Below are 26,243 nucleotides of genomic sequence, written 5' to 3'. Positions count from 1 at the left end.
AATTATGAAGAAAATGCTAATTCCCATGTTTCCTAAGGTTCTAACCAGATGAGAGAAATTTTCTCTTTCTTTAAAAAAATCTGTGGTTTTAAGCTGTGTAAAAAGAGATCAACAAAAAATTACGATAGGCTAAAAAAATTAATGGAAAACATTCAATACTGCAATGTCAAACAGGAACAAAAATCCAAAATTCTTCTAGAAAAAGGAGCAAAATAAGGAAAAATCAAATTAATTTACTGAAGGTAAAATGAAAAGCAACATTCATCCATGTTGCAGAACTTAACACTTCTGCTGATACACAGAGCACAGAAGAATCCATATCCTATCGATTTTGGTGTTGTTCAGAACATACTTATTTCAGTTAATCAAATGGTAATTGCTCAAAAATTACATTTGCTCATTCCATACTAATGGTTCTTACCTAGTGTCCACATATAGCTGAAAACCTGTGCTGTAGACCAACACTTAAATACAAATTTTTTTTAAAGAAAATGTATTTAGGCAATTAGACAAACCTTCAGTAACTGGCTGAAGTTTAGAAGACCTCTCAGAGTCTGGAGAATGCAGTGGTTCTGGTTCCTTTAAGCTCTCTAAATGCATAAAAGGATCATAATCCATACATGCCAGATCAGAAAGGCTTAGAGGAAAATATTTTGGGTTGCTAAAACACTGAGACCCATAGACACATCCGTGCAGAACCTAGAAAGAAACCAGAATTTCATTACATTAACTACTGAAATTTATAGTTTTATAAGAAATGAAGTTTATTTTTATTTGCATTTCAAGAATCTACTTGTTAGAAGGCAGGCATGATGAAACACTGGAAAATTTTAGATGCTTAATGTTTACAGAAACAAGCTCTGGTCTGCAAAGAAAATTATTACTACCAAAGTGGAATTTAACAATAATGAAAGAAAACTCACAAAACAATCATTAGGCTACCTTTATTTTTAGATGTCCTATCTTCTTTAATTACATATGCTAGGTCTAATCTGCTAGAGGTTTTAATCCCCTTCCCTTGCAAAAAGGATAAAAACCCCTTTCTCCTGAGCTCCTAAAGACAGTAATTGTAACTTACTGTCTAACAAAAGCAGAAGTGCTTTTGCTTTTCTCATTGCTACATGAAACTGCTTGATATATAAAAATTACATCCTTTTGTATTAAATGTACAGTTAATATTCTACAATACAAGCATCTGCAATCTATAGGACATACAAAAAAAAGGCTTGGTTAACCATCCAAAATGTAAACCAATATCTACTATTCCAAATATACCAAAGGTCAAGCTGATGCAGTGAAACATACAAGAACTGAGCCAGCAGTCTATATTTCAGGAGAAGAATGGAGGTCAGCTTCCAGAAAACGTTTGCCTTCATTTCCATGGAAACTGACACTACCTCCATACATAGAAATTCTTAATAGGTGAGCAAAGAAACATGTACCTTATATATACAATTAAGAACAGATCTTTCAGTCTTATCATTTTCTGCTCCTGTAGTATGAAGAGGCTGCAGCAAAGTCTTCAATGGCAAGGCCATTATCCAATCCAATAAGCAGAGAAGTAAAGAAACCACCAACTGGAAAAAACACTTTCCATTACAAATCAAGTAAGCCTGCACCTGCTATTTCATATTTATCCCTTTATTTTATTTCTCTGTTTTGCCTTTTTTTTCAATTCAGTAAAGTCAACCTTCTGCAGCAATGGCAGGTCCCACTTGACAACCACTGAATCTTCAAAAACTATGGCATCAGTAAAAACTGGCTACAGAGGTATTTAACAAAGGCCATCCATTCAACAGTTTCTCACCAGGGCATAACTGTGAGCAGATACTATACTTAGGAGGATACCCACAGTTTTCAAAATTGATTTGTAGGCTGTTGTTTTTAAAATGACAGATAACACAGGTCCAAATTAAGGCTGATGTGCCATTTTGCATATATATTTCACAGTAAAGTGAATTAAGGGTTACACAAAATGGAACCAATTCCCCTGTATTTAGTGCTTTATAAATAACACATAATGTCTTTTACAACATATCAATAATGTTATGCAGCACCATATCATATTTTATCATCTGAAAGAAATCCAACTGCTTCCTGTACTGTAGGTTACTCAGTTAGCAAAAGAATCAACTCCCTCTTGGGATGCTTTGAAAGACTCTGGAACAGAATTAGATTAAGACACAAATCCACACCAAATCATCAATAACTTACAGACCAAATATAAGTTTTTGATTTTTAAAACTCAGTTGTCGAAGAGAAGACAATTCAGATAAATATCTGCAAGATTCTCTAAAATATTTCTCAAGGTAAATAGAAGTTTTAAAACAAATCTATTTACCTAATTTACTAGTTTCAGATAATGCATTCCAAGTTTGTCTTTCAAAAGTATAACAAAACTAATAATGAAGGGTACTGAGTCTTTTTATTTTTAAGCAATTTTTTTGAAACCCATTAGGACTACATTTGTCAAAATAGGTAAGACAATTTTTATTTGATATTTCATGTACAATTGACAGTAGTTCATGGGAAAACTTGGTCAATTATGGAAAGCATCCTCAAGTGGAAAAGTTGGCAGCTTGTCATATGAGTGTAGACTACAATAGCCCCTGACTTCTTGCAAACAGAGACAGAAGATGAAACAGAGCTCTGAAAACCAAAATGAACAACAGATGAACTCCAGCTCCTTGTGGGAATGGTAGTCCAGAAGGATGGAGCTGTCAGAAACAAACTGCACCAAAATGCCCAAATTTAAGTGACCTAATAGGCCCACAGCAAAACTAATTCAGAAGAGACACAGCTTTCAGGAGGCAGAAAGTACTAGAAATGAAAAATACTTACTCTCTTGTCCTGCTCATAAGAGGAAGCTTCTGTACTGGGTAGCAGATGTGTAATAGTTGCTATCAGAATCTGTGGAAATTTAGCATATTTCTTTTAAAATACAACCTAAATATTTAAGTTTAAAATATTTTTTTAAGCAGGTAAATCTAACATGATACTGGATTCATTATTAAATTCTATTACAATTAATTTGAGACAAGTTACAATATTTCTTGACAATTTTTTAAAATAAAAACACTTTTAATTGAGTTTTGCAGAATACATTGAAGGAGTATGTTCTGTTTGACTGACGTAGGTGCATTAAGGACAATGAAATTACACAGCTACCTCAAGTATTCAGGCATAAAAAGAACATGACTCAACACAATTGTAGGATGTGGGAAGAAATCTGGTGCTGGTTTGTGTATGGTACTATCTGAGCTGCATTGTTTCTTAGAACTAGAATTTGCATACACCCTGTCTCTATTTGATCAAAAATATGTCTCCAAAGGAGCACAGAAATGCTTGCTGTATCTCTAAAGAAGCTTTCACAGGAAAAGAACCTGGGTGTCCTCTGTGGCTCAGACTCACAGAGGCCATAGTCTATCTACCTCCTTGTTACGGGAAGCATATTCAAAATATTATTTTTGTTTTATACTGAAACTCTTTCATGGATATACAAAATAAAGTTGAAGAACCATATTTTAAGCAATAATTTTCTTCCTGAACTTCAATAAACATGCTTGAAGATATCTAGTATTAAGAAAAAAATTGTACTTTACTGATAACATTTTCATGACACATTTTCTCTGAGAAAAAACAGGCATGATATAGACACATTACATGTCTATACTGGAGTCAGGAAGTTATGTGTGCTGCCATTCCTTATTGTTAGTGTTAAGTAAGATTATGTTTATACTAATTCAATATTTTGCAAAACATAATTGTCACTATTCAAGTGTTTAACTTTAGGGTAGTACATTGTAGTGATTAATTTAAAATAATTGAAAATTTCAATTAAAAATAATTACTTACTAGTATTATTCTTAATGGTGAATCAGCTTGATATAGTTGAAGCCTATGTACATAATGTATCAGCATGTTCAGCATACTGCAGGCAACTTGGGCTACTGTTTTATTTGGAAACTGGAAAAGAGAACACAGCACAGTAACAATGTCAAAATGGTTTCGTGTAGGTGGTAGGGTGGTCACAAATTTCACTGGTAGCTCCTTAAGTATCTATTTACCAGAGGAACAAAATTAAATTTTACAAAACTCAAAAAGAACTACTTTATATTCATAAACGAATGTTAGCAGCTAACATCAAAGTTTTGGGGCAGACATGCAGTTAGATGCACACCAGGAAAGGGAGAGGTGTCTCCTAACTAGAATAGCAGAATATCATGAAACCAGGGAGAAAGAATAATTTCTTATTATCTTAATGATTATTAATATTAATGAATCACTGCAAAGCCCCCCAAGGATACAGTTCTGAAATCAGAGGTCTTTGCTGAGAATCAAGGCAGGTGATGAGCTCCATGCCCAAACCACAGCCTGTAGTACTAAACATGAGCCAAAATGTTCTGCTCTCTGCTAGTGACTGCAGTGCCCAGCACATGTTGGAATGGAAATGGATTCACCTTGGCTTCTGTGCTTAACTCTGCTCTTCTTTTAAAGGCAGGAGAAGGCTGCTGCTCTGCAGCCTGCCTTCCACAGTTATTGTGCTGGTCAAAGCAGAAGGGAACACATTTGTACAAAAATCCCCACTCTTAGGAAGGATGCACACCCTGTTCTACAATCCTAAGTGGGAAAACAGAAATTAAGAGACGTGTTTCCCTATATTGCTGATGCACAAGACGTGTAATTGAGTTTTTTACCTTCACTGCACTTGCTTTAAAACATTAAGGTGTGCAGCAAATGGCAAGGACAAACAAGTGAATTCCTGCATTAGTAAGAACATATTTTACTTGTTTCAATCTCACTACATTCAGCAGTGAAGCTGTCACAGGTATATGCTGCAAGATGGCTCTCTGCTTCTGGACACAGAAAAGGGCAATTATGCTGTAAAAACACTTAGATGTAATTTCTTGGCTCCAGAGGCCTTTTTCTTACTCAGACCACTTCTATTAACCCTTCAGGGAGGGGTGTATCTCACAAAACTTAAAAATCCCAAAGCTTTAAGAAAGCTGAAATGCCTGGACAATGAAACCTGAGTAGAAAATAAAGATTTTAGAATAAAAGTATTGAATGGCAAAAAACTTAAACTGAAAATACACTGGAAGAAGACTGTGTTCTGGGTCAGTGCTTCTTATCAAAGCAGAGCTATCAATTTTTACATTTAAAGTCTTGAAAAGAAATGGTACAAGCACAAGGAAAAGTCTCGAGTACAAAGCTTTAATTACCATTTTTTGTGTTATCTATGTAAGCAAAAGGAAAAACTATGAATGGCTCTTGCAAGTCATCCAGGGAGGTGGAAACCTGAGTACACAATGGGTAGTTAACACTTGCTCTGACTTTCCCTGTTTCTCACTTTCATGTTGATGACTTTTATCAAAAGAGTAAACATCTCACATCTCCAAATCTTCACAAACTTTATGACAAGACTATCACAACGTTTTTATCCCTCATGAGACAGCCTCTCTCTATGCTGTGAAATGCTCAGTAAGAGCAGGGTATAGGTTCTAATGCTCAAGCTTGAGTGGCAACCAGAAAAAAAAACAAAAACAAAAACAACACCAACAAAAAACCCCCCCAAAAAAACCAAACTGAAAGCATGACAACTTCATTACAGAACTTGAGAACAAATCCAGATTGCTCAAAACATCCTAACAAGCTTGTAAGAAAACCCCAAAATCACTGGAGAAGAAAAATGGGGTGCACAAACTTGTGCAGCTTAATATAGAAATCCTGACCACTGAAAGTAAGAAAAAAATACCTGAGAAAAAGACCTGGAAACTTTTCAGAGTCACAGAATAATTGACCATTTACTACTTAAAAACAGAAAGCATTTCTTACATTTTAATGGTTCTTTTTCTAAAGAGGCTCTAAAATAAAGAAAAATGAGTAATTTTTTATTATTACTGGCTAGTTTACACAAATCAGTTAACCTCTCTTTTTCTCTGGTTGAAGAGAATTCTTTTTTTAATTTAATAAAGGAACAAAATTAAGCGGAGACATAAGCTTCACGTAAAGGATAAAGTAATGAATATGAATAAATTTAAAATCTAATCTTGCACACAATTTTTTTTTTAATCATGGGAAAAGCATCAGGGAGGAAGTTTTGATCAAGAATATGGGGGTTGGCTGAAATAGATCAAATCCTTCATGTGCTTCAGAGAGCTGTCCTAGCATGGTCAATATATCACATTTCAAAAGAATGCTGTCACTAGGGTCGAGTTAATTTCCTCTCAGCAGCTCTTGCAGTGCTGTGTTGTGGATTCGGAATGAGAATGGTGTTGATAACACACCAATGTTTTGTTTTTTGCTAAATTCTGTTTATCAGAAATCAAGGATTTTTTTTTCTCTTTTCTCATGCTGTACCTATGAGAAGGTGAGCAAAAGAAACTCATGGTGGGAACATGGCTGGGATGGGTGACCCAAACTGACCAAAGGGATATTCCACACTGTAGGACATCATTCCCAGTACCTAAACTGGGGGAGTTATCTGGAAAGGGGGTTGGTCGGGGTTGGGAAAAGGATATCGGTCAGCGGGTGGTGAGAAAATTATTGTGCATCACTTGGGTTTTCTTTCCTTTCTCTTACCATTGCTATCATTTACCATTATTGCACTGTTTTACTTTGCTTTTGATTATTAAACTGTTGTCATCTCAACATAAAAGTTTTGTCTTGATTCTCCCTGCAATTGCACTACAGTGGGTGGGAAGAAAGACTGAGCGAGTGGCTGCATGGTGCTCAACTTCCAGCTGGGCTTAAACCAGGACAAACACTCAGGAACCTTAGAACAGGCAGTTCTAAGAGCTGTGGCTTCTGGAAAGACATTTTCCTGAACTCAAGCAGCCTCACTGACTACATGTCAGGTAATGAAACAATTCAGCCCTTTCAAGTCAGTTATTTGGTTTGACTTCTTTTACAAGAACCTTCAGAGTGGCCATGGAAACACCTGTATGATGCCATAAACATTCCACCTGCCATTCTTTGTCTCTGGAAAATGTCCTATGTTATAAAGCATAAGAATTCACCACTTTTATATTTAGTAGCATAAATTGTGAACGTAATTTTTGAGAACTCACGCGACAGCGGGGGGAAAAAAGATACCAGTGAACTGGCACTTTTCCTGTTTCCCAACTCTCAGGGTTTTTCTTGGAAAGGTGGTCTTACCATAAGGTTAATTTTTGTAAGGGTCCCATCTTTTTGGATGTTAAATGAGGAATTTAACCTTGTCCATACTTGAAAATAACCTATTGTTTGGCATTCATTTACTAGATTTATACAAGACAATTTTGTGATGTATCTGCAGCATTTTTGAGAGAAGCAGAATAAAATCATAGGTCTGGATGGCTGGTTAGGATCCTTTGTGCTCAAGCTCCAGCAGAGGTTAATGCAGACAGAGTGGTATTGCACACAGAAGCACTAGCCACATCCAAAGCCAGCTGCTGAACTGCAGCTCTGAATATGCTTCTGGTATTTCAAAAAACAGCATGTAATTGCTGCTAACATTTCTATTCAATATTATTTGTTCAATTGAACTTATCAGTAAGTTGGACTAGGCCTATAGCTCCCTACCCATTCATTTCTCCTGAAAATAAGAAAATAATCCATTCTGGGAGTTCCAACCTCTGACTACTTGGTAGCCAGGAGATTGCTAAGGTAACAAATTAGAGCTAATTTATTTCTCCCATGACAAATTAATGAACTTTTCATTTCGTTATTAAAGTGAATTGTGAATGTATACCATTGCTCAGAACTGGAAAAAAAGACAATGTACACTGGATGGTTTTGCCAACACAAAGAAAAGCGAAGTAGAAATATAAAGATCTTTGTTTTCTCATTCAAAAAGTAATTTATGTTTAATATAAATGAGATAAAAATAATTGGTTTAATAAATGCGTCAGAGAAAAAGAACATAAATTAATATGAATTTCAGGATTAAAAATAGTTCAAATATTGATAAATTGGAGCAGCAAGATAAAACATCATTTGCCTTACACCAAACTTGCACAGGAACTTGATAAAAAGCAAAAGTTAAGCTTTATTAAAAACCAAGGGGAAAACACTGGAAGAGGGTATTAGTGGAGCTGCAAAGAATGAATGTGATTTTGCAAAACAGGAAATTGCAATTTAGAGTCTAATACTAAAAGGCCTGCAGCTACCTTATACAAAGACTCAAATCCTGCTTCACAGGATGTGAGCAGCTGATCTGCTAAGATATTTTTCAGATTCCCATTGCTTAAAAGAAAATAATAATCCCCAACATCCGACAGAAGTCATGCGTAACAGGTGTACATTTTAATTTTTATTAATCTGTATATAAAGAAAGACTAGACTATTCATAGAATTTTGATGCAAACAAAAAGCACATAGAACGGTTCTGAAGATAAACTGGAAAACATTTTAGAAGTTGAAACTATTGCTCAGAAACATGCAAATTTGAAAACTGCATAAAAACAAAAGGTTTTTACTAATATTCTAATTATTCTATAAAATAAGAACAAATGCAAAAAGATTTAAAATAGTAGGAAAACAGAAGCTCTCATCAAGCAAAAATATGCAGCTCCTGGAATAAGCATTAAAAAGGACTCTGCCCCAGCAAATTAAACATTTCTGGTGCTTCCATGCATATGGTGTAAGTACTCTGCATTTCTCACTAAATATCTAGCCAGGCCCAAGAAGCAGTATTGCATGATTCAATGACTCGAACTCAGAAGTGAACATGAACAGAGTGTTGTGAGAATATGTGGTAGGTTAGAGTGGCTAGTGATTTTGTAAGAATAAAGATCTACTGTCTTATCCTCCCAGCACATCATTCTCTCTAAACTTAAAGAAGGGTAAAGAACTTCTGACATTTCAGAGATCCACTCATTAAATTTAATGAGTTCTCTCTTTTGTAAGGACAGCAAATGAGACTGCAAGGTAAAGGTGCTAAAACGTCGTTAAGACTTTGAAAATGCAAACTATCTTTACACATAAAGGCAACATACATTGTAAAAATTTAATTCTCTCACCTTTAAAGAAACACATATCACATTCAATGCTTCCTTGATCTGAGGATGATGTGATTCATGGACTAGCTCCTCACAGATCCAAATTCCAAGGCTACAAAGAGCAACACATCTGCAAAACAATGTTGGAGGACAAGTTGTTGAGAAACATTCTACAGGAATGTGTAATTTTTATGATTCCTTAAGTTTTGATAAAGACATATAACAACAAATATGTTTTTAATATTTCCAAAACAACTGTACAAAAACCTTTCTAGTGCTGTAAAACATTTAAAAATTATCAAGAAATCCAAAGTATGCTGGTGAAGGCAGAGGAAAGGGCACCCATCTGAGCAATTGAAAAATCCAAAAGACATCAAGAACTCCTGCATTTCTATGTGTGTTTTGATTAAAAATATTATCTGGAATCAACATATGAGAAATTCTTATCTTTTCTTAAGACAAAGCAAAAACTGGGGTGGGAGCTTCCTCCTTCCTAACACAAGAGGCTGCTCATATTTAGAGCTTCTGAGACACAGAGATGAGAGAGGAATGTTACTCTCTCATGGACATTCACATTGTTTTAGATGGACAATAAACAAGGATGAATAGAGGAGGGGTACATGAATCCTAGAATCAGTATACATATTGTGATTAGTACATTAACTTTTGTTGTTTCTTCATAGAAATAGAAAAAAAAAGTGTAAAGGTAAAAAGTATTTAGATAAGTGTGTTCAAATCAGCAGATGGATGAAATTTGTTCAGAAATGTTAAGGAGCTAGCTTAAGCCATCTCCGATCCATTAGTTATTTTCTTCAGGAAGAGAGTCTACAAATATTTGGAAACAACTTCAGGATTCAAAATCCTGGATAAAATTGGAGAGCAATCCAAAATTGAAAACAAGAAAGCTGGTCATGTAACCTGGGAAGGAAAAACTGTAGCCAAGAAAAGAAACAGAAGTGGCTGTGAAGCCTGTGCTGTAGAAAAAGAATTTTAAGGCTACATAAAATCATGAAAATGCTTACAGAGAGCAAAAATACATACATGACTTAATAGTACATTACAGTGTAAACCCACCCTATTTTGTACATTGTCACTGAAAGAAAAATTGCAAAGTGGAGAGTGTTATGCCTTTTAGAAAGCAGTTTTGTAACACGAAAAATTAAGTCAATGTGATCTCAGGATATTCCCTCTTTTTCCTCTGTTGAGAAATATTATCAGCTCACATGAAGAAAGAGGTAAGTGGGCTGATGAAAACTGCTCTTGGTTTTCCAAAAAACTGTTTAAAGGTTCAATAAGCTGATTTTCCCAGAATTGTAGCTTTTCAGGTATGTACTTCTAGTATTTTTTATGTGACAATATATTAGTTGAACATATATATTCACTCTTTCCAAATATATAAAGCACACAAATGCACTCCTCCTTGTTAGGCATTAGAGATTCCTGTTCAAATCCCATACACAGGACAGTGCAACTGAATGCTTCTGAAGATGGGTATGGAGGAATAAAATCCTAAGCAAATTAGGAGAGAAAACTGGTAATAATCCTCTCCAGAGTTATTTATTTGATGAAGATGCTTAGGTTTAAGCATCAGAGCAACCATTCCTAGTTTAATGCTTAGCTCAGTTTTTTCTGCTTCTTGTCAATACCACCATATTAATGGAAATAATTCATGTACATTGGATTATTTCTGTTTTTCAAATTAAATAATGTGATCTAATAAAAGAAACCCTACCCCTCCCTCATAAATAGTCTTGTCCTAATCCAAGTAAAGAATGCCTCTCTAGTCCAGAAAATCCCCAAGCCGAACACCAGAGTAGGCTGGGAAAGCTTATTCTCTTACCCTTATTTACACCCTTTCCTATCAGTCACTATCACAGAAAGAACACTGGACCAACCCAGTCCAGTTTGTTAATTTAATATCTCTATTACAGACAATTTTAAATTCACATCATGGACTACAGTTTTGACAGTGGTGAAGAAAACCATTAATAAAATGCAACAAACTTTTACTTTAAGCTCTCTAATATATTCACCTCAAAACAGCCTAATAAAGAAAAGAACCTATTAATGTAGAAGCTCTTTTTGTTTGGCCTACCGTGCAGGACCAGATGGCTCCTCTCTTGCTGAGCTTAACACAGTTTTAATTATGAGTTCCTAAAATGAAGAGGAAAAATTCACTGATTTACACATAACTCCATCCCAAAAAGCATCAAAATATTATTATAGAGCACACAGGCATATTGCTTAGTTGAACCTCTATGTTATCGTCAGATGAATTGTTTGCTTACCACTACTCCAAATATCAAGCCTGTCCCAGATACTTGTTACTGTGCCACCCCAAGAATACCCTAGACGTTACTGTCCTAATTTCTCCTGATGAGCCAAGGATTGCCTTGTCAAAGCATTTCCATAAAATATCAAGGGGGGGAAAATAGTAAAGGGCTCCCTGAAACTATCTTAGGTAGTGCTAAAGGGTACGACAGAATCTTTTACTTTAAGGTTTAAACAAGCACTTTCAAAAAATTTAATTGATTTTAAAAATATTTTCAACTAGGCACTAGATTAAGTGCCTACAGTGCCTTAAGAATGCTGTCAAGAAGAACTTTGACTCAATGACAGTGAAAAGTCCCTAAAGCCGTAGGCTGCCCTTAATATAACTCATGTAAACAACCATTCTACATTAGAAATGAGAAAGAAGGAATTCAAAATCAGTCTCCAAAGGGGAGCAAGGTATAAAGCAGCTCTCAAGTCATCATTTCTCCTCAAATTGAAAAAGTTTGGAAAACTTAAGGGGAGCCTTTCTTAGACACACATACTGTGCTCTGTGCAGTTTCAGTATACTGTCACACTGCCTGACTGTGTCATGACAGACAAGGGAACGACTCCACTAATATTTGCATTTTGAAGAAAAAACACACTGCTGTACAGAACACACTGCTGTGCAGAAATTTTTCAAAGTCTCTAGGAATACAGGCAGATTTCACCAGTTGTGAAATAAATATAATTGTCCCAATAAATTAAATAATTAATCTTGTCTCAGCTAATTGAATCTGTGATACCTGCAAATCACCCTAGTGAGAGAAGACTTGAAAGGGTGAGATAATGTATAATTTCCTTCTACAAACATAAGAAAACACTTTATTATTAAGTTAATAGCAATTGTAATGTATGTTTAGAAGTATAAAGTTTGACAAGACCTTAAAGGATCTTGAGTCTTATGGATCTATTTGAAATTACTTTCAAAAAATTCTAGGATCTTAAAATCTTAATATTGTCTGCTAAAGCACAATATTAGGCATGCATTTGGTTAATAGAATACTAGCCAAATATTTTTAAAATTCCTACCTTAACATCTGTAAAATGAGACACAGCAATGTCAGGAATATTTGGGTGAAGAGCTGGTAGTTCACGATATAAATTGGGAAAACAGACTAGAGATCCTAAAAGAACTTGTGCTTCAACTCTTGGTGCCTGAAAAAAAAGGGGGGGGGGAAATATATATTCTTACTGCAATCAGAAAGCTGACATTTTTAGCTTCCTTAAAAGAGAATGATGGCTGAAATTGTATATAGCCATTTCCTTTCTCCTGGAAATTCTGAGCTCCTGCAAAGCTGAATAAACAGAGACCTCAGCTCCTTGGATTTTTACTCATGCACACCCCTGCTCTCGTTTTCCAAGACAGTAAAAAGGAGGCAGAAGGATTGTTAGGATTACAGACAAATGACTGAACTGCTAACTAGGCTCAGGTCCTAGGTTCAGCTAATTGACCAGGATGTGGAAAACTACTAAAAGTGACATTGCTGAATAGGAAAGGCTACAGTGTAAGAAGCTGATAGAGGCTTCAGATAAGTACCTTGAGGGAGACTGGACTTTGTAACTGGTTAGAGAGGGATTGATGGGAGAAAAAGTCAAATTTCACAGAGAATTGGAGAAGACTATGGGGGATTTGAGAGAGTACAGTGTGCACAGCCAACAGCACCTAGGTTATCACATAGTATTACTATATAAGGCTGAACTTGCCTGAGTAACAAAACCAGAAGTGTGTAAAAAAATCCAAATATTGCAAACACTAGCACATTTGAATTCTCAAGCCTGATCATAAAAGTCATTTCATAGCAGAGATATGGGGAAATAAGTAAATTTTAAAAATGAAATCATGGTAAAAATAGACATTTACTTTAAAACATCTTCAAGCACAGAAAAATGGCAGTCACAATTTTTGTAACTCTAAAATAAGATTCTCTGCTTCAACAGTAATTTTTGCATTCCTCACATATTTTCTGGAGAGGCATGTGTAGTGCTCTGGAATAAACCATTAACACTATCTGTATTTGATAAACACTACATTGGATTCTGGGGTCAATTCACCACCCTAGTCAAAGAAAAATATACTGCTCAGTATTCTCTCAAATTCTTTGTCACCTGTAAATGAGAATTAACTGATGAATACTTACATTGAGGAAAGAAGAAGCAGCCACTCTTCCTGCTGCTACAATGAAATCCATAATAAGCATGGTAGCACCAGGTAAACCAAGTGAAAAGAACTGAGGAGAGCAGTGCTTGATGATTGTATTGACAATATCCTCGCAGAAGGAAAAGGGAAAAAAGGAAGAGTATCAACAAGAATCAAATGAAAAATGAAAGAAAAAAGGTAGGTATTTATCAAAAGTAGAAAGTAAAAATGTGAGAAAGAAAACTCATTGTGGCCAGTAGGACACTCATTAATGAGAGAAGAGTAGCACAAAAAGATAAAATCCTTAAGTATACTCATATCAATGTAAGTAAACTTGGTATACTTTATAGATCAATTTAAGCTCAGACAACAGTTCATCTATTCATTTACAGTCAGCTTTTAAGAGTTCTGTAACTGATTAACCATTCATTTGAATAGGTACAGAAAAGATATAGAAAGATAACCAGCTATTATACCTTAACAACTACTTAATCCTCTCCATCAAGTATTGCCTGACTGTAACTTTAAAAAAGGTATTTAAAGGTATTTTAAAAACCTCTTACATATACCCATATGAAACCAAAATTTGAAGGAAGATAATAAAGTGTTTTGTAACATTTCTGGTATGTAGTTAATCAGCACAGCATATTATGTTCTTGTAGACTTAGTGAAGCACTTTCAAAAATCATTGTACATGTTGCAATTTTTTTCAAAATACTTGGAAAAAAGCATAAAATGCTTTAATTGTAAAAAAATCCCAAGTCTACAGATAGACACCCCTCCCCTTTTCTCCTTTGAATAATTCTCCACTAATACTAATTACACTAGTAGTAATATCCAACTAAATAGCAGCATGTCATAGGAGGATCTTCAATGCAGCAAGAAAAGCAGCATTAATGGTTGTTACAGGACAGAAACTGGAGGTCTGTCCTATCCATAGTCATCTGTGGAATAATTTTGGACTAATTCTATCCTTCCCAGTTAAAGAAAACAGGGTTGTTTGGACCTTTGACCTACCCATGCCTACAATCATTCCTCAAAAATGTTCACAAACCCAACTTTTTTACACTTCTGCAAATGTTTAAGAAGTATTTAAGCCATGAAATATTTTCAGACTTCTTAATATCAAAATCTATAAAAAAGGTCTACTCCCACTGATTAGATACGCTCAGTACATCTCAGTTTGCTGGTTCCTATACTTGCTGTAGAAACACAATCCTCCAATGTAGTGAGCACAATTTACTAGCTAAACTGTTGCATCAGGGAGCAAGTAAGAAGAACAGTAGACTTTAGAGAGATCTGCTTCCTTCTCTTTCTTGCATACTTCAATCTGTAACATACAATCAATAAAAAATGAGAGAGTATCTTTTCTGCCCTCATATTTGCTTGAAATGGACTACAAAAAAAGCATTTCTGAATACAACCAAGAACATGAGGATCATTTATCAAAGTTTTCTTTTTAGAAAAAGTATCAGTCAAAGCACTAATTTCCAAAACAAAGTTAAATTACTCAGATGAAAATACACTTGAGAATTTTGAGAAGAGTTAGTCATAACATTTATATTATTTTGAATTTCATAATCAACTTACTTGATCAACATGAAGAAGTCCACAGTGCATGATATTGTAGAAATGAGTTAAAAAATCCCTGTTTGGAGAAACATCTTGTCTTCGTTTCATTGTCTTACAAATAAGCTTATAAGCATGTAGCTTTCCTTGTTTGTATTTATCAGTCAGCATTGTTGCCTACAGTTTTAGAACAATATTTATTATTCATAAATTAAAAAATTACATTAAACACTCTTCTACATTTATTTCTGTTTCACAGTTTATTGCTCAAATTTACCTTGAAGAGCCATGGTGTTAGAATTCTCAGTGGTGGAATTAAAACTGGGGGAGATGGTGAAGTTAGGTTGTCTGTAGAAATACCAAGATTGTCTCTTATCTGCAATTATTAAAAACAAAATAGAAAGAGAATTATTTAAGGGAAATATATAAGGCGGTATTTTTTTCTTTTTGAAAATCCTACCCAAACAGGTCAGGTTGTTGAAAACAGTTCAGTTCTTTTACCTTGGCTAGATTCTGCCACAGTTCACACAGATAATCAAAAACTTGGGCATGAATCTCTGGATCCATTATGCAGTTGACATCTCCCAGAATTCCTAGCATCCTCCTCCACATCACAGTAGCAACATCTGCATGCCATCCTGTAAGTGTTCCCCCAGCCATCACACTGCAACATTCTGAGGGGAATTCACTAGTTTCTGTAATGGAAGGAAAAAAGTATAGTGAGATCTACCTCTCCAGAAAAGTTCTGATACAACTATCAAACACACACTCCTCATAAAATGGAATGATCAGGTGTTCACAATAAGCTATTTTTTACCCAGTCAGCCACCTCAACACTGTGTATGTTAAGCTTTGTCTGTTATAAACTCTGTAGAGGAAGAACTGTCCTATTTCTTATACTCTTTCATGAAATAACATTTAAGGTCACTGCTGGAGCTCCAATACAGATCTGACAGACCTAGTAAGGCCACTCCTCTTATAAGTATTTTCTTACATTCCTTGAAGTCAATGAATCTCCAGAACCCCACCTGGCTCCTTTCAAGTAAAATTATCTTTCATCTTTACATTTTTCCTAATAATATATAAAGACTATTTTTTTCAGAAACTACTAGGAAAGCATGTTATTGCAAGTCGAAGAGAAAAGTGACTAAATTTGTCTCTAGCTATTGTCCTTTAAACAGTTCATTTGCATGAGTGGAGAGGGAACATTCAGTAACTCAGCACCACAGTCTTAACACACACCTAGCTCATTCCACACACCAGTGCTATATGAAAAAACATTCTTTTTTAGGTGGAAGATGATTTATCTAGACTGTCCATATAAAGAAATGCTCAGTAGATTATGATGGCTCAAGTCTACTCAGGCCACGCTTAGCTACCTAAACAGCCACAAAATACTAGATAATGAGCCAGCTTGAGAGCAGCAGGCATTCAGAATCTTCTTTCCACCCCCTCAGGTGGATAATTCATTGGGATCTTCTGAAAATCTTGTAGCCCCCACAGGCATACAAAATCAAAATTAAATCTGAATTCAGCCTAATCACATAGACTCTTCTTTTGAACTTCTGGGTCACTGTGGTAGAGACACTATTGGTTTCTAGGCTGTAGATTTTGAAGTACAAAGCAAAATGATCTTTCTGTCCATCAGTAGGCTACTTAAAGAAAGAGGGTCTGAAATACATAGCAGACACTCTTTTGTTTCCATAAGACCAAATGCGGGAGAAATATTCACATTACATTTCAAAGAAAATGTATCTCAGAATTCCACAGCTAAGATAGCTGACATAATTACAAATTGGTTTAGATATGAAAGGCAAACGAACTAAACTTGTAAGGAAAAATGATAAGATTATAAAATTATGTCTTATTATTTGTACATCAACGATAAAACAGTCCATGGCATGGCCACGTGCTAGATTAAGCTCCCACAATTCTCAGCAACTAAAAGAACAATTTTAATATGTGGACTATTAATCCACCACCAAAAATTCCAATGAAATGCAGGTTAAAATGCAAAAGGTTTTTGTTTACTTTTAAAAGCAATCACTGTAATTAAATATTTTTGAAGTGTAGATGAAATAGCCTTGTGCAGGACTGTTTACAACTCATGTGATATCAGCTACTTCACTACATTGCATTAGAAAGAAAAAAGAAAGAAAGAACAAGTTTGTATTTTCTATTCCAGATATTGCCTAGGTCATCTGGCGTCTGTAAAACAGAGTGGTGGAGCTTCTCATCCAGCTGCAGATCCTTCTGCTCAATATGATCTGCATGCAGAGTGGCAGGAGAGGGTGTCTGTGATCGGGATCCAAGAGCAGATTGGATTGGAGAAGCACTTTCAGAGCCTGCAAATGTAATTTTTAACAGTTACCTTAAAAGCCTTTTCTATTTTCTTGAGCTATGAAATGTTGTCTAAATACAGCATTAACAGAAAACTGAGCTGCTTTTATATATCAAATTGGGTCAAGAAAAGATCTAAAACAGTAAGCAGATCTCCCTGTGAGTGGTGTTCTGAAAGAAAATGAAGTACATGCAGAAAAACTGAAAGATGAACATCAAAATGAGACAGATAAGTGGACTAGCAGACCTCTATTTTCGGTCCACATAATTTTAAATGTGGTTGTTTTGCAGCACTTTCAATGTTTTGAACCAGCTAAATTTCTCATCACATTTCCCTCACCTGAATTTCTCTCTAGCAGAAAGTTTAAGCAAAAATTTTCCTGGAACAAATGATTTTCCAGGGTGATAAAGCCATGCAAGTTAATATATAAATAAAAAATCAGTAACTGATAATCTTCAGTGTTTATCTACTGATTGAACTGAGAAAATCCATAGGATGGAAAAGTCCTGTATAGATAGAAGGGTGTTATTTCCTGTAAAACAGGAAATAACAAGCATCTGAATGACAGTGCTACAAAGGCATTTTTCTGTGATAAGTCTCTGAGCAACCTCTCTAGACAATTATGTGGTCTCCACTGTGATCTGTGGAGAAGGAGTAAGTAGTTGTATTTTTCTTCTGTACTATCTTATGTTTTACATCCTGAATTTGTCTAGAGATCCTTATAAATAGCTGAGTTTAGCCAGAACAGTCACACAACAGACAAAAAGGGAATGAAATCTTCACAAAACTTTTCTACACATCAGCACATGTGAAATTAATAGGAAAAGAATTCCTATTAATTTTAATTGTTAGATAAATGTAAGAGGGACACAAAAATATTATGTGTTAAGTTCAGTATTAAAGTGAACTTTAGGGACAGCAACTGAAAAATGAGTCTTTTAAATAGTAATTTTCCCAAATTATCGTGAGCATAATTGAAGAACATTTCTTATTTGAGAGAAGTGTTCTTTCTTATAAAGAGAACAAATTGTTTAAAGAACTTGACAGAAAATGTTATTGCTGTTGTCAGAATAGAAATTGCAGAAAACAATCTTTATTATGCTGTTAATCTGCAAAGGTCTCTATCTCCTTTAAATGGCTAAGACAATGAAGCTTTTACTATCAATTTCAATCAAAACCTCTATGCAGGATAGAGGGACACTACTGCTTCCCACACAGACTGCTGTCTTGTGCGACTTGCTACTGACCAACAGTTTTCCACATGCTTACAGAGACAAACTAAAACACACCCTTCAAAGATGTTCAAAGAAGTGTTTTCTTACTTCATTTCCATCCTGCTCATTAGCTGGGGATAGATGAAAGTAGTTCATAAAAGGAGCAAGAAAGAGTCATGAGGATGAGAGAAATAGAGAGAGAGTGAGATAGAGAGGGAAAGAAAGTGAATGAGGTGGAAAGAGCAGACAAGGAAGGCAGGGAGCAGAGGAAGGAGGGAAAGAGATCTTCATATGATGGAAGAGAATGGACAGAAACAAGTATGGAAAATTTGCAGAACTACAGGAGTCTGTCATTAAAAGATACTCCAGCATACGTGGATCCAACCTTGACTGAGACTTCCACAGGTACAACTTGTTCTAGGACTAGTAAACAGCAGACAATAGTCAAATTTATCATTTACTTAGACTATGATGTAATGCCCATTAATCAAAACCAAATTATCCTTCCAAAACCCTTCAGATTTAGGAAGAATAGTTTTCTGATCAGCAGAACCACTGAAAAGTTGTTTATCGTAAGTGTGTTTTGAGATTGAATTTCTGCATTGATTTGCTGGCACCTAATATAGTGAAATTCACATTGCAGCTTCCATCATGAGAGTCTGCATATATGGAATTTTCACTAGATAACTGCCTATCTTTCATAAAACATCAAAGAAAATAACATCCTTTTGTTTTCTTATATGTCAATTTAGCAAAAATTAGACAATAGGCTGCAATATTGTTGAGTGCATGGAACAATCAGATAGACGAAACAATCACACAAGTATTGTTTCCTCAGGAAACCCAGCTAAATGCATGTGACACACAAGAGCTGCCTCTCTAAAACAGTGGTTCAAGCAAGAAGAGTTAACCACAGAATCTCTCAATAGACAACTCAGTCACTAATTGCAATCTTATCAATTCAATTATAGTGCACACTTGGACAAAAATATCAAACAGTAATGAAGTTATTAACATATAAAAACATACAAACAAACAGAAAAAGAACAGATCTACAGCAAGGACTTTCAACAAGCACACAGCAAATAGAAAAATGAAGAGAACACAAGTCAAGCTGAACATTGTGGAACAAGCTGAACAACGTCCATGAAAGCTAATACCATTAGCAGAAGGGCACTTTTATGGCAGAGGAAGTAAAGATGTCTTTCCATATCTCTGAAAATGCAGAGTTTAATTTCTAACAGAGAACAAGACACAATATGTAGGTATAAGCTTTCATAGAAATATAGATAACTGTTGCAACTTGTTGCTTGTTACAACTAGGGTTGTAACAGGAATGGTAGCATATAACAGCTATGGAACAAGGAGTATGAAAATGACTATGGGCATCTTTACTCCTCATGTACAAAATCTGGTAAGAGATCATTCTTTCAGATCATCCTCATAGAGAAGCATTCTCTCTTTCACACAAAGGAGCCCGTTCAATTTTGGTTAACTGCATCACTTTTCAGTTATACAAATGCAAAGTGATGTTACATGGCCAAATAAGTAACATTTTGCATAATAAAACCTCTCAGTTTCACAACATAAAGAGTTTCACAATATAAAGAGATATTAAGACGGATGCATATAAAAGAATCCCAAGATACTTCAATATGATACACTGGTTTGAAGGAGCACTGTGAAAATCTTCCAAAGCAAAAACAATTCATGAAATTAATTATTTAACTACCAGTAATAGAAGACATTTGTAAGAGATCTAGCATACATTATGATGTAAGAGTTTCTCCTTGGTACTCATATAGATTTTCTCATGAAGGGTTAAAATACATTTAGGACCATGGATAACTAAGTCAGACAAAGGTTTTCCACTTACGTTATTTCACATATTACTTTTCAATAGCAATCAAAAGTAATTGAAATAAGGGAATAATCTTAAATAGAATATAGATTCTTGGCAGAAGCTGGAAGATGCATTCTTCAGGATGGGTGAAAAATTTCTGAAATAAATACTTTTTTTTTTTTTTAAATCTACTTTACCAGTAATAGTTGCAGCTTCAGCAGACAATGGTTGCTGATTGAGACTACTTGTTTCTGAATCTATGTGGAGTGTAGTTAGACTGGCCACTTCTTGTTCCTCAGCACTTTGTTGCTGCCCTGAAATTGCATCAACCTCAGTAGAAGCTGGCGTCCCTGCCTCAGTGCCAAAGCTGAAATCTGTAGGAGAAAAGCATTGCATTAACTTACAGCATAAGAATATCACTAATATTAAAAAAACCCAGAGGCCCAGGACTGCCAAACTAAACAGAAACCTTGAATGTGCATCTTCTATGCTACTAGCACTCTCTTGCAAAATTTAAATAAAATACAACAGCAGAAAGTATTGACTATTATGAATATACTCCTTGCTGTCATAAATACATGACTTGATGTCTGCAGAAGACATTCTTGTTGAAAATCTGTAATCTGCTTAGTTGTTGTAAGTGCATCTACATCTGAGTAACACAAAAATAATGCAATCATACATTAAGGAATTTATTTGTAAAATTTACAAACTGAAAGAAATATTCAAGTTTGTTGTGAAAGCACTAACTTCAAATTAAAAATTTTACAGCAAATGACACTAACAAATGTTATCCTAATATTAATGAAAAAATTGTCAGGCCAAAATGTAGGTTCAAATGCCATGACTATTTGCATAATGGAGAAATACATAAAAATTGTAATTTCTTCCAAAAATTCTACTATGTAAATATTATTTTTATCTTATATAACACATGATGTCATAATTCCTAGCAGCCATAATGACCCCTTCCGTTAAACAAGAGTGGGAATAGATAAATAAAATTAATGAAAAGCATTATGTTATTAAACAAAGCACACTAATTTTAACAAAGCACACTAATTGTACCATGATATTACACTTAATATCTTGATTAATCTACAGCTACACAAAGACCACTGTAAAAATATCTTAAGCCTTTCTTCAACTTTTATGTAATCACTTCCAAAAGAATTAAAACAATTTCCAAGATAAATAAGCTTTAATTTTTATATTTTGTGCAAAACAGATAGATACGCTCCACAGAGATGACAATATTTCTTTCTAACTTCTGTTCAATTATGTTCTCCTCTTTGCATAGTAGTACTCCAGTGCTCTTTTGTTTTGGTATACTAAAAAAACAATAGCCTCTTGTAAGAACCTTCCTTGTTTCATTAACTTGCTATTGATTTCAATGGAAAATCAAAATAATCTCTCTTGACAGAAAATTGCTGGCATACAACTTTATCTGGGGAAAAAAAAATAAAACAACAGATGAAACAAAGGAAATTTGCACTACATTAACCAAAAGTGCTATGACTTTTGGAAAAAGGTACTTGCTTTCAAATTTGCGGCTCTCATACTGGAAGGCGCTGAAGGAGTCGGAGTGGCTGTCGGAGCTGATGAGGTCGCTGCTGCCCGCGCTGGCAGGTGACGTCCACTCGGAAGGCACGCCTGGGTCATCCACGGGACGCATTTGGTTCTGCTTGTTCAATATATCAGGAAGGTCCTTAGGAACTTCCAGGCTGCCAGGGCTGCTTCCTCTTCTTGTCACGTTCTAAACATTGAAGACACATAAATTATCTTGCAATCTTGGACGGCTTATTTACATAAAATGGAAAAAGCAATCTCATGTTTGGTGAAATCAGAATGTAACAAACAGTTTTTTAAGTACCTGAACCAGAAATTGACATCATTCTAAATACCAAGACTTTCCAAACCCCCAAATGAGAACCCATGCAGTCACAGAATTTCATAAATACAAATTTTATTTGCCCAGTGGATTTTTGGACACATGTAAAAGTCTAGGACTCAGAGTAGCATGGGCTACATGGTAGGTAAGACATGAGAGAGATAAATAGTTAAAAAGTATATTACATCTAAATAACTTAAGAAAACTTGTTAACCTTGGTTTCAGACCCAATGGCCTATAGGCCATCATACTATAATCAAAAACTTAATTTATAGAAGGAGCAAATTAATTGACTAATTAATGCATTGATCTTCTTAGGATTAAAACACTACTTCAGTACTGGTTTGGGACACAAAGGACCACACATAACAAGTAAGACATGCACATTTGCTCATTTTGAAGTACGGTGGTGGTCTATTTGAAGTCTTTCTTTAAGGCATTTTTTTTCCACAGAGGGCACTGTTTGCATGAGAGGGAAGAGATATCAAAGCAGAAATGCCATTTTATGAAACACCTTGAAATGTGTAGGCATTATGAGACTAAAGATGCCTCCCTTTTATATCAGGCCCAGTCAGTTCTGCGTTCTTTTACTACTCTACTACTAATTTCAGATTAATGGGCTTTTCATGATATGGTTTTAGTATTCGATAGATAAAACAATCTAAAACTAACCTTAGTAAGTTGGTACTGTTTTAAGGAGGCATGTCTGTTGTGTGCTAATTGAAAAAAATGAGCAGTAGTTGTGGTAGTCTCAGTATTTACTCAAACTTTCTCTCAGCTCTTTTCTGCTACCTGAGGAAAGTATCAATTCTCCAAAAAAAGAGTAATCCCTACCTTTCTCTCTTCTGGAACCAGCTGTGATGATTTCTGGTTTATTAATTTTCAGACTAAGTTACTTTTTTTGTAGACTACAAGTTAGCATTTTGTTGTGTAACTCAAGCCTTACTAACAAGAATACTTTGTGCCAACAATCAAGTTTCATAAACATGTTCATTACAAAAGAGAAAAAAAGGATACATATGGACAAACTCTGTAGATCCTTTCTTGCCATTTATAAAATATGATGATAAATAAACAATTTTTAATAACTTTGAAGATTCTTCTTCTGTCCCTTATTATCACCAACTTCTCTAATGACAATTTTTATAGGAGTATGTCTTACAGAAGCATGTCTTCAAATCACCTTGAAAACTATAAAGCAAAAGGAACTAAATAATTTTGAAACACTACCTTTAAATTGTTATGCATTCTGTTCTTAATTTGCAACTTTTTTCTAGTATTTTCCCTTTTGTTACTACTTAATAATCACTTATCTCTTCAAATCAGTTGTAAGCATTCAACAGTAACCAGAAATTCTTAATTTTAAATTGATTTAAACTTCATATTATGAATGCCATTCCAAACAACATGATGCTTTTGGAAAAGTGTAAGAAGAAGGCAAATGGGAAGTGGATTTTATTAGAAGAGCACCACTGATGAGAAATTATTCAATACTTGGAAGTGAAATTTAAAAAAAGGAAAAAAATATATATTTGCATATTTTTGTAGTCTGTTGCGCTGACTATACCTGTAGAGAACAGTACTGAACTACAGCATGCTACTTACTTACATACCATGCTGCAGGAATGCAAATGTACATTTAAACTAGTATTCTGAAAGTGTCCATGTACAGGCAGGCATCTTTGCAGGTGCAATTAAAGCTGTTTAATACAATGAGACTATTCATCTGACAGTAACTTCTGCATTGCTTCTATGATGAAGATTTAATAGATATGAAAACACAAATTCTGTAAAATGGCAAGAATCTATGCCAAAGGCAAGGAATAATTAAGCAATATTCTTAATTCTGATTCACAAGAGCCACAGAAATAGATTTCAGTGAACTGATTTATCATGTCATTGACAAGTTTACACATACATGGAGACTTAAGTATTGAAGTGCAGCAAGTTTAAAGGCTTACCAGTGCATTACCACTGCGGAGTCTCTCAGCTATAAATTCATCCATGAGGTCAGGAACATTTGTATTGCTACTGCCAATATCACTATCAATAGGGTGCAGCTTTTGACTCATGTCCTCTCTATTAGCTAAAAGCAAATGAACAAGCATTTATACTAAACAGCACACCAAGACATTTTCAAAACAAAATGTAACAAATGAAAAAACCTGCTGGTTAACAGAAATTTAAAAATCAAAATTGCCAAACATGCATTTTAAGAATGTTCCTCTTTTAAAGCAGATTCTACTCTCAGAATTAGTACGGCTTCTTCTTCCCACTAAGCAGGGGTTAGTTGATTTCCAATTCCACCTTTAAGAGCAGGAAGCTTATAGGTAAGCACTACTCGAAGTTGTTAATGCATGTTTTAAGGACAAAGCATATGTTCTTCCTCCATATCACAAGTAAGTAACAAATTCTAAAAAAATTATGTGATTTCTTCAGGCTTCTTCTTCATTGCATTCCTAATGAAAAGCAATGTAGTGGAAAAAAGTAAACTAGGTTGTAACACATACAAATGACAAATGGCAATGTGGCACTGTATACAGTTAGTATGAATAGTGCAAACAAAATGTTACACAATATAATTACATGCTGGTGCATGGAATGAAACTTCTGACTCTAGATGATCAATGGTTATGAGCAATTAACGAAGTTCACTCCTTTATCAGTGTAGTATTTTTTGATATAACTATACTGTTCATATTTAGCTGTGGCTGTTACACCTGACTTTATGATACTAGCCTTTAAAATCTTCAAGTTATGCCAGTTCATGTTCTCTTTATACAAATTTTTCCCTCAGTGTCACCCTTCATGAGACCACAGTGCAGTTTATTCTAACAATAAGTTTCTGTTAAATGTTGGATTTTAAATAACAGGTACTTCTAACATTGATGCTTCCTAAATATGTTTTGTTCAGAAGTCTAATTTCTGAAGAGCAGCAAATCATTTTTGTGAGACCCGTGACAGTACCGCTCTCAGGTGCTGTGCTTACAGAGACTGCCCTCAGGTGGCATTAACATCTTGATGCAGGATGCATTGCAGAATCCTCTGTTAATCATGCCAGCATAACAATGGGGAAAAAAGGAAACCTGCATTACTGCTGAAAGTTAATTTATTGATAATTTACGGTTATGTGAACTAAGACAATGTATACTAGAGTCACAGCCTTCTTTTTTGATCAGTCCACAGAGGTCTCGTAGTTAGCAGGCGAAAGACCATCACGAGACCTTCACAAACATCAAAGATTCCAAGAAAAAAAGAAAGTAATGGAAGATGTTGCCAAGATTTAATTGCAGCCATTTGGATGAATGAATATAGGAAGGCCTATGACATGTTTTGAAACAGACTCAAACAAAACCTTATGATTAGATTCAGAGAACTGTTGTAATGAAACCATTCCAGTAACAGCAGATTGCTATTTTGGACTATTTTTTAAAAACTATCTAAAATGACTTCCAAATGTAAATTTGAGGGGCTCTTTTTTGGCTTTGTTTTGGAGGAGGAAAAGGAGGAAGAGGATGAGGAGGAAGAAGAAAACACACTAAATGAACCAGAAATTAGTTCAACCTAGTTGGTTGGGAGCCAGGTCCTTCTGGCAAAAAAAGTACAGTCAGAGTGGAATAACACATTCTGATAAAATATGCATTGCCAATCCTTCAGTAGGCTTAATTTGAAGGCTCTGCAATGTAGATAAAAAGTCAGAAGTCTCAAGGCTTAATCCTTTATTAGGTCATTTACTGTCTCTTCCTCTTCCCTAATCTGATGATCTTCAGCAGAAAAGAGGTTCAACTAAATATTTTGAAAGAAAAATTAGTAATTTAAAGGATGTAAATGTAACTTATGCTGGGAGAAAAATCAGCTGGCTATAGGCGCATGCATAACCAAACAGGGAAAGCAGTGATCATCCCAAAGCCTTTTGATTGCTTATCAGAGCTTGCTTCAGTTGCATTAAGC

The 26,243-nt window shown here is 35.0% G+C and overlaps 1 protein-coding gene across 12 annotated transcripts in view; it reads right to left on the bottom strand.

Moving 5' to 3' along the window:
• The window catches only part of RALGAPA1 (Ral GTPase activating protein catalytic subunit alpha 1), a 131,426-nt gene that overhangs the window by 58,620 nt on the left and 46,563 nt on the right, over positions 1–26,243 (bottom strand). For 10 of the 12 annotated variants that reach the window (XM_026792696.2, XM_026792677.2, XM_026792691.2 and 7 more), the window contains 15 exons: positions 24,254–24,378; positions 21,941–22,157; positions 20,599–20,775; positions 17,196–17,348; positions 15,505–15,698; positions 15,281–15,379; positions 15,025–15,180; positions 13,436–13,564; positions 12,327–12,452; positions 11,077–11,135; positions 9,003–9,111; positions 3,856–3,966; positions 2,842–2,910; positions 1,443–1,577; positions 516–699 (listed from right to left, as the gene is read on the bottom strand). In XM_026792696.2, the coding sequence (XP_026648497.1) occupies positions 516–699; positions 1,443–1,577; positions 2,842–2,910; positions 3,856–3,966; positions 9,003–9,111; positions 11,077–11,135; positions 12,327–12,452; positions 13,436–13,564; positions 15,025–15,180; positions 15,281–15,379; positions 15,505–15,698; positions 17,196–17,348; positions 20,599–20,775; positions 21,941–22,157; positions 24,254–24,378 (2,043 nt within the window). The remainder of the gene's footprint in view (positions 1–515; positions 700–1,442; positions 1,578–2,841; positions 2,911–3,855; positions 3,967–9,002; positions 9,112–11,076; positions 11,136–12,326; positions 12,453–13,435; positions 13,565–15,024; positions 15,181–15,280; positions 15,380–15,504; positions 15,699–17,195; positions 17,349–20,598; positions 20,776–21,940; positions 22,158–24,253; positions 24,379–26,243) is intronic. The other 2 variants (XM_074542672.1, XM_074542675.1) reach the window with 1 other exon arrangement.

This window comes from Zonotrichia albicollis, chromosome 6 (genome assembly GCF_047830755.1).
Source record: "Zonotrichia albicollis isolate bZonAlb1 chromosome 6, bZonAlb1.hap1, whole genome shotgun sequence".
Classification (NCBI taxonomy): Eukaryota; Metazoa; Chordata; class Aves; order Passeriformes; family Passerellidae; genus Zonotrichia; species Zonotrichia albicollis.
The sequence above is the reverse complement of the archived record's forward strand: the minus strand, read 5'-3'. Positions and strand labels throughout refer to the sequence as shown.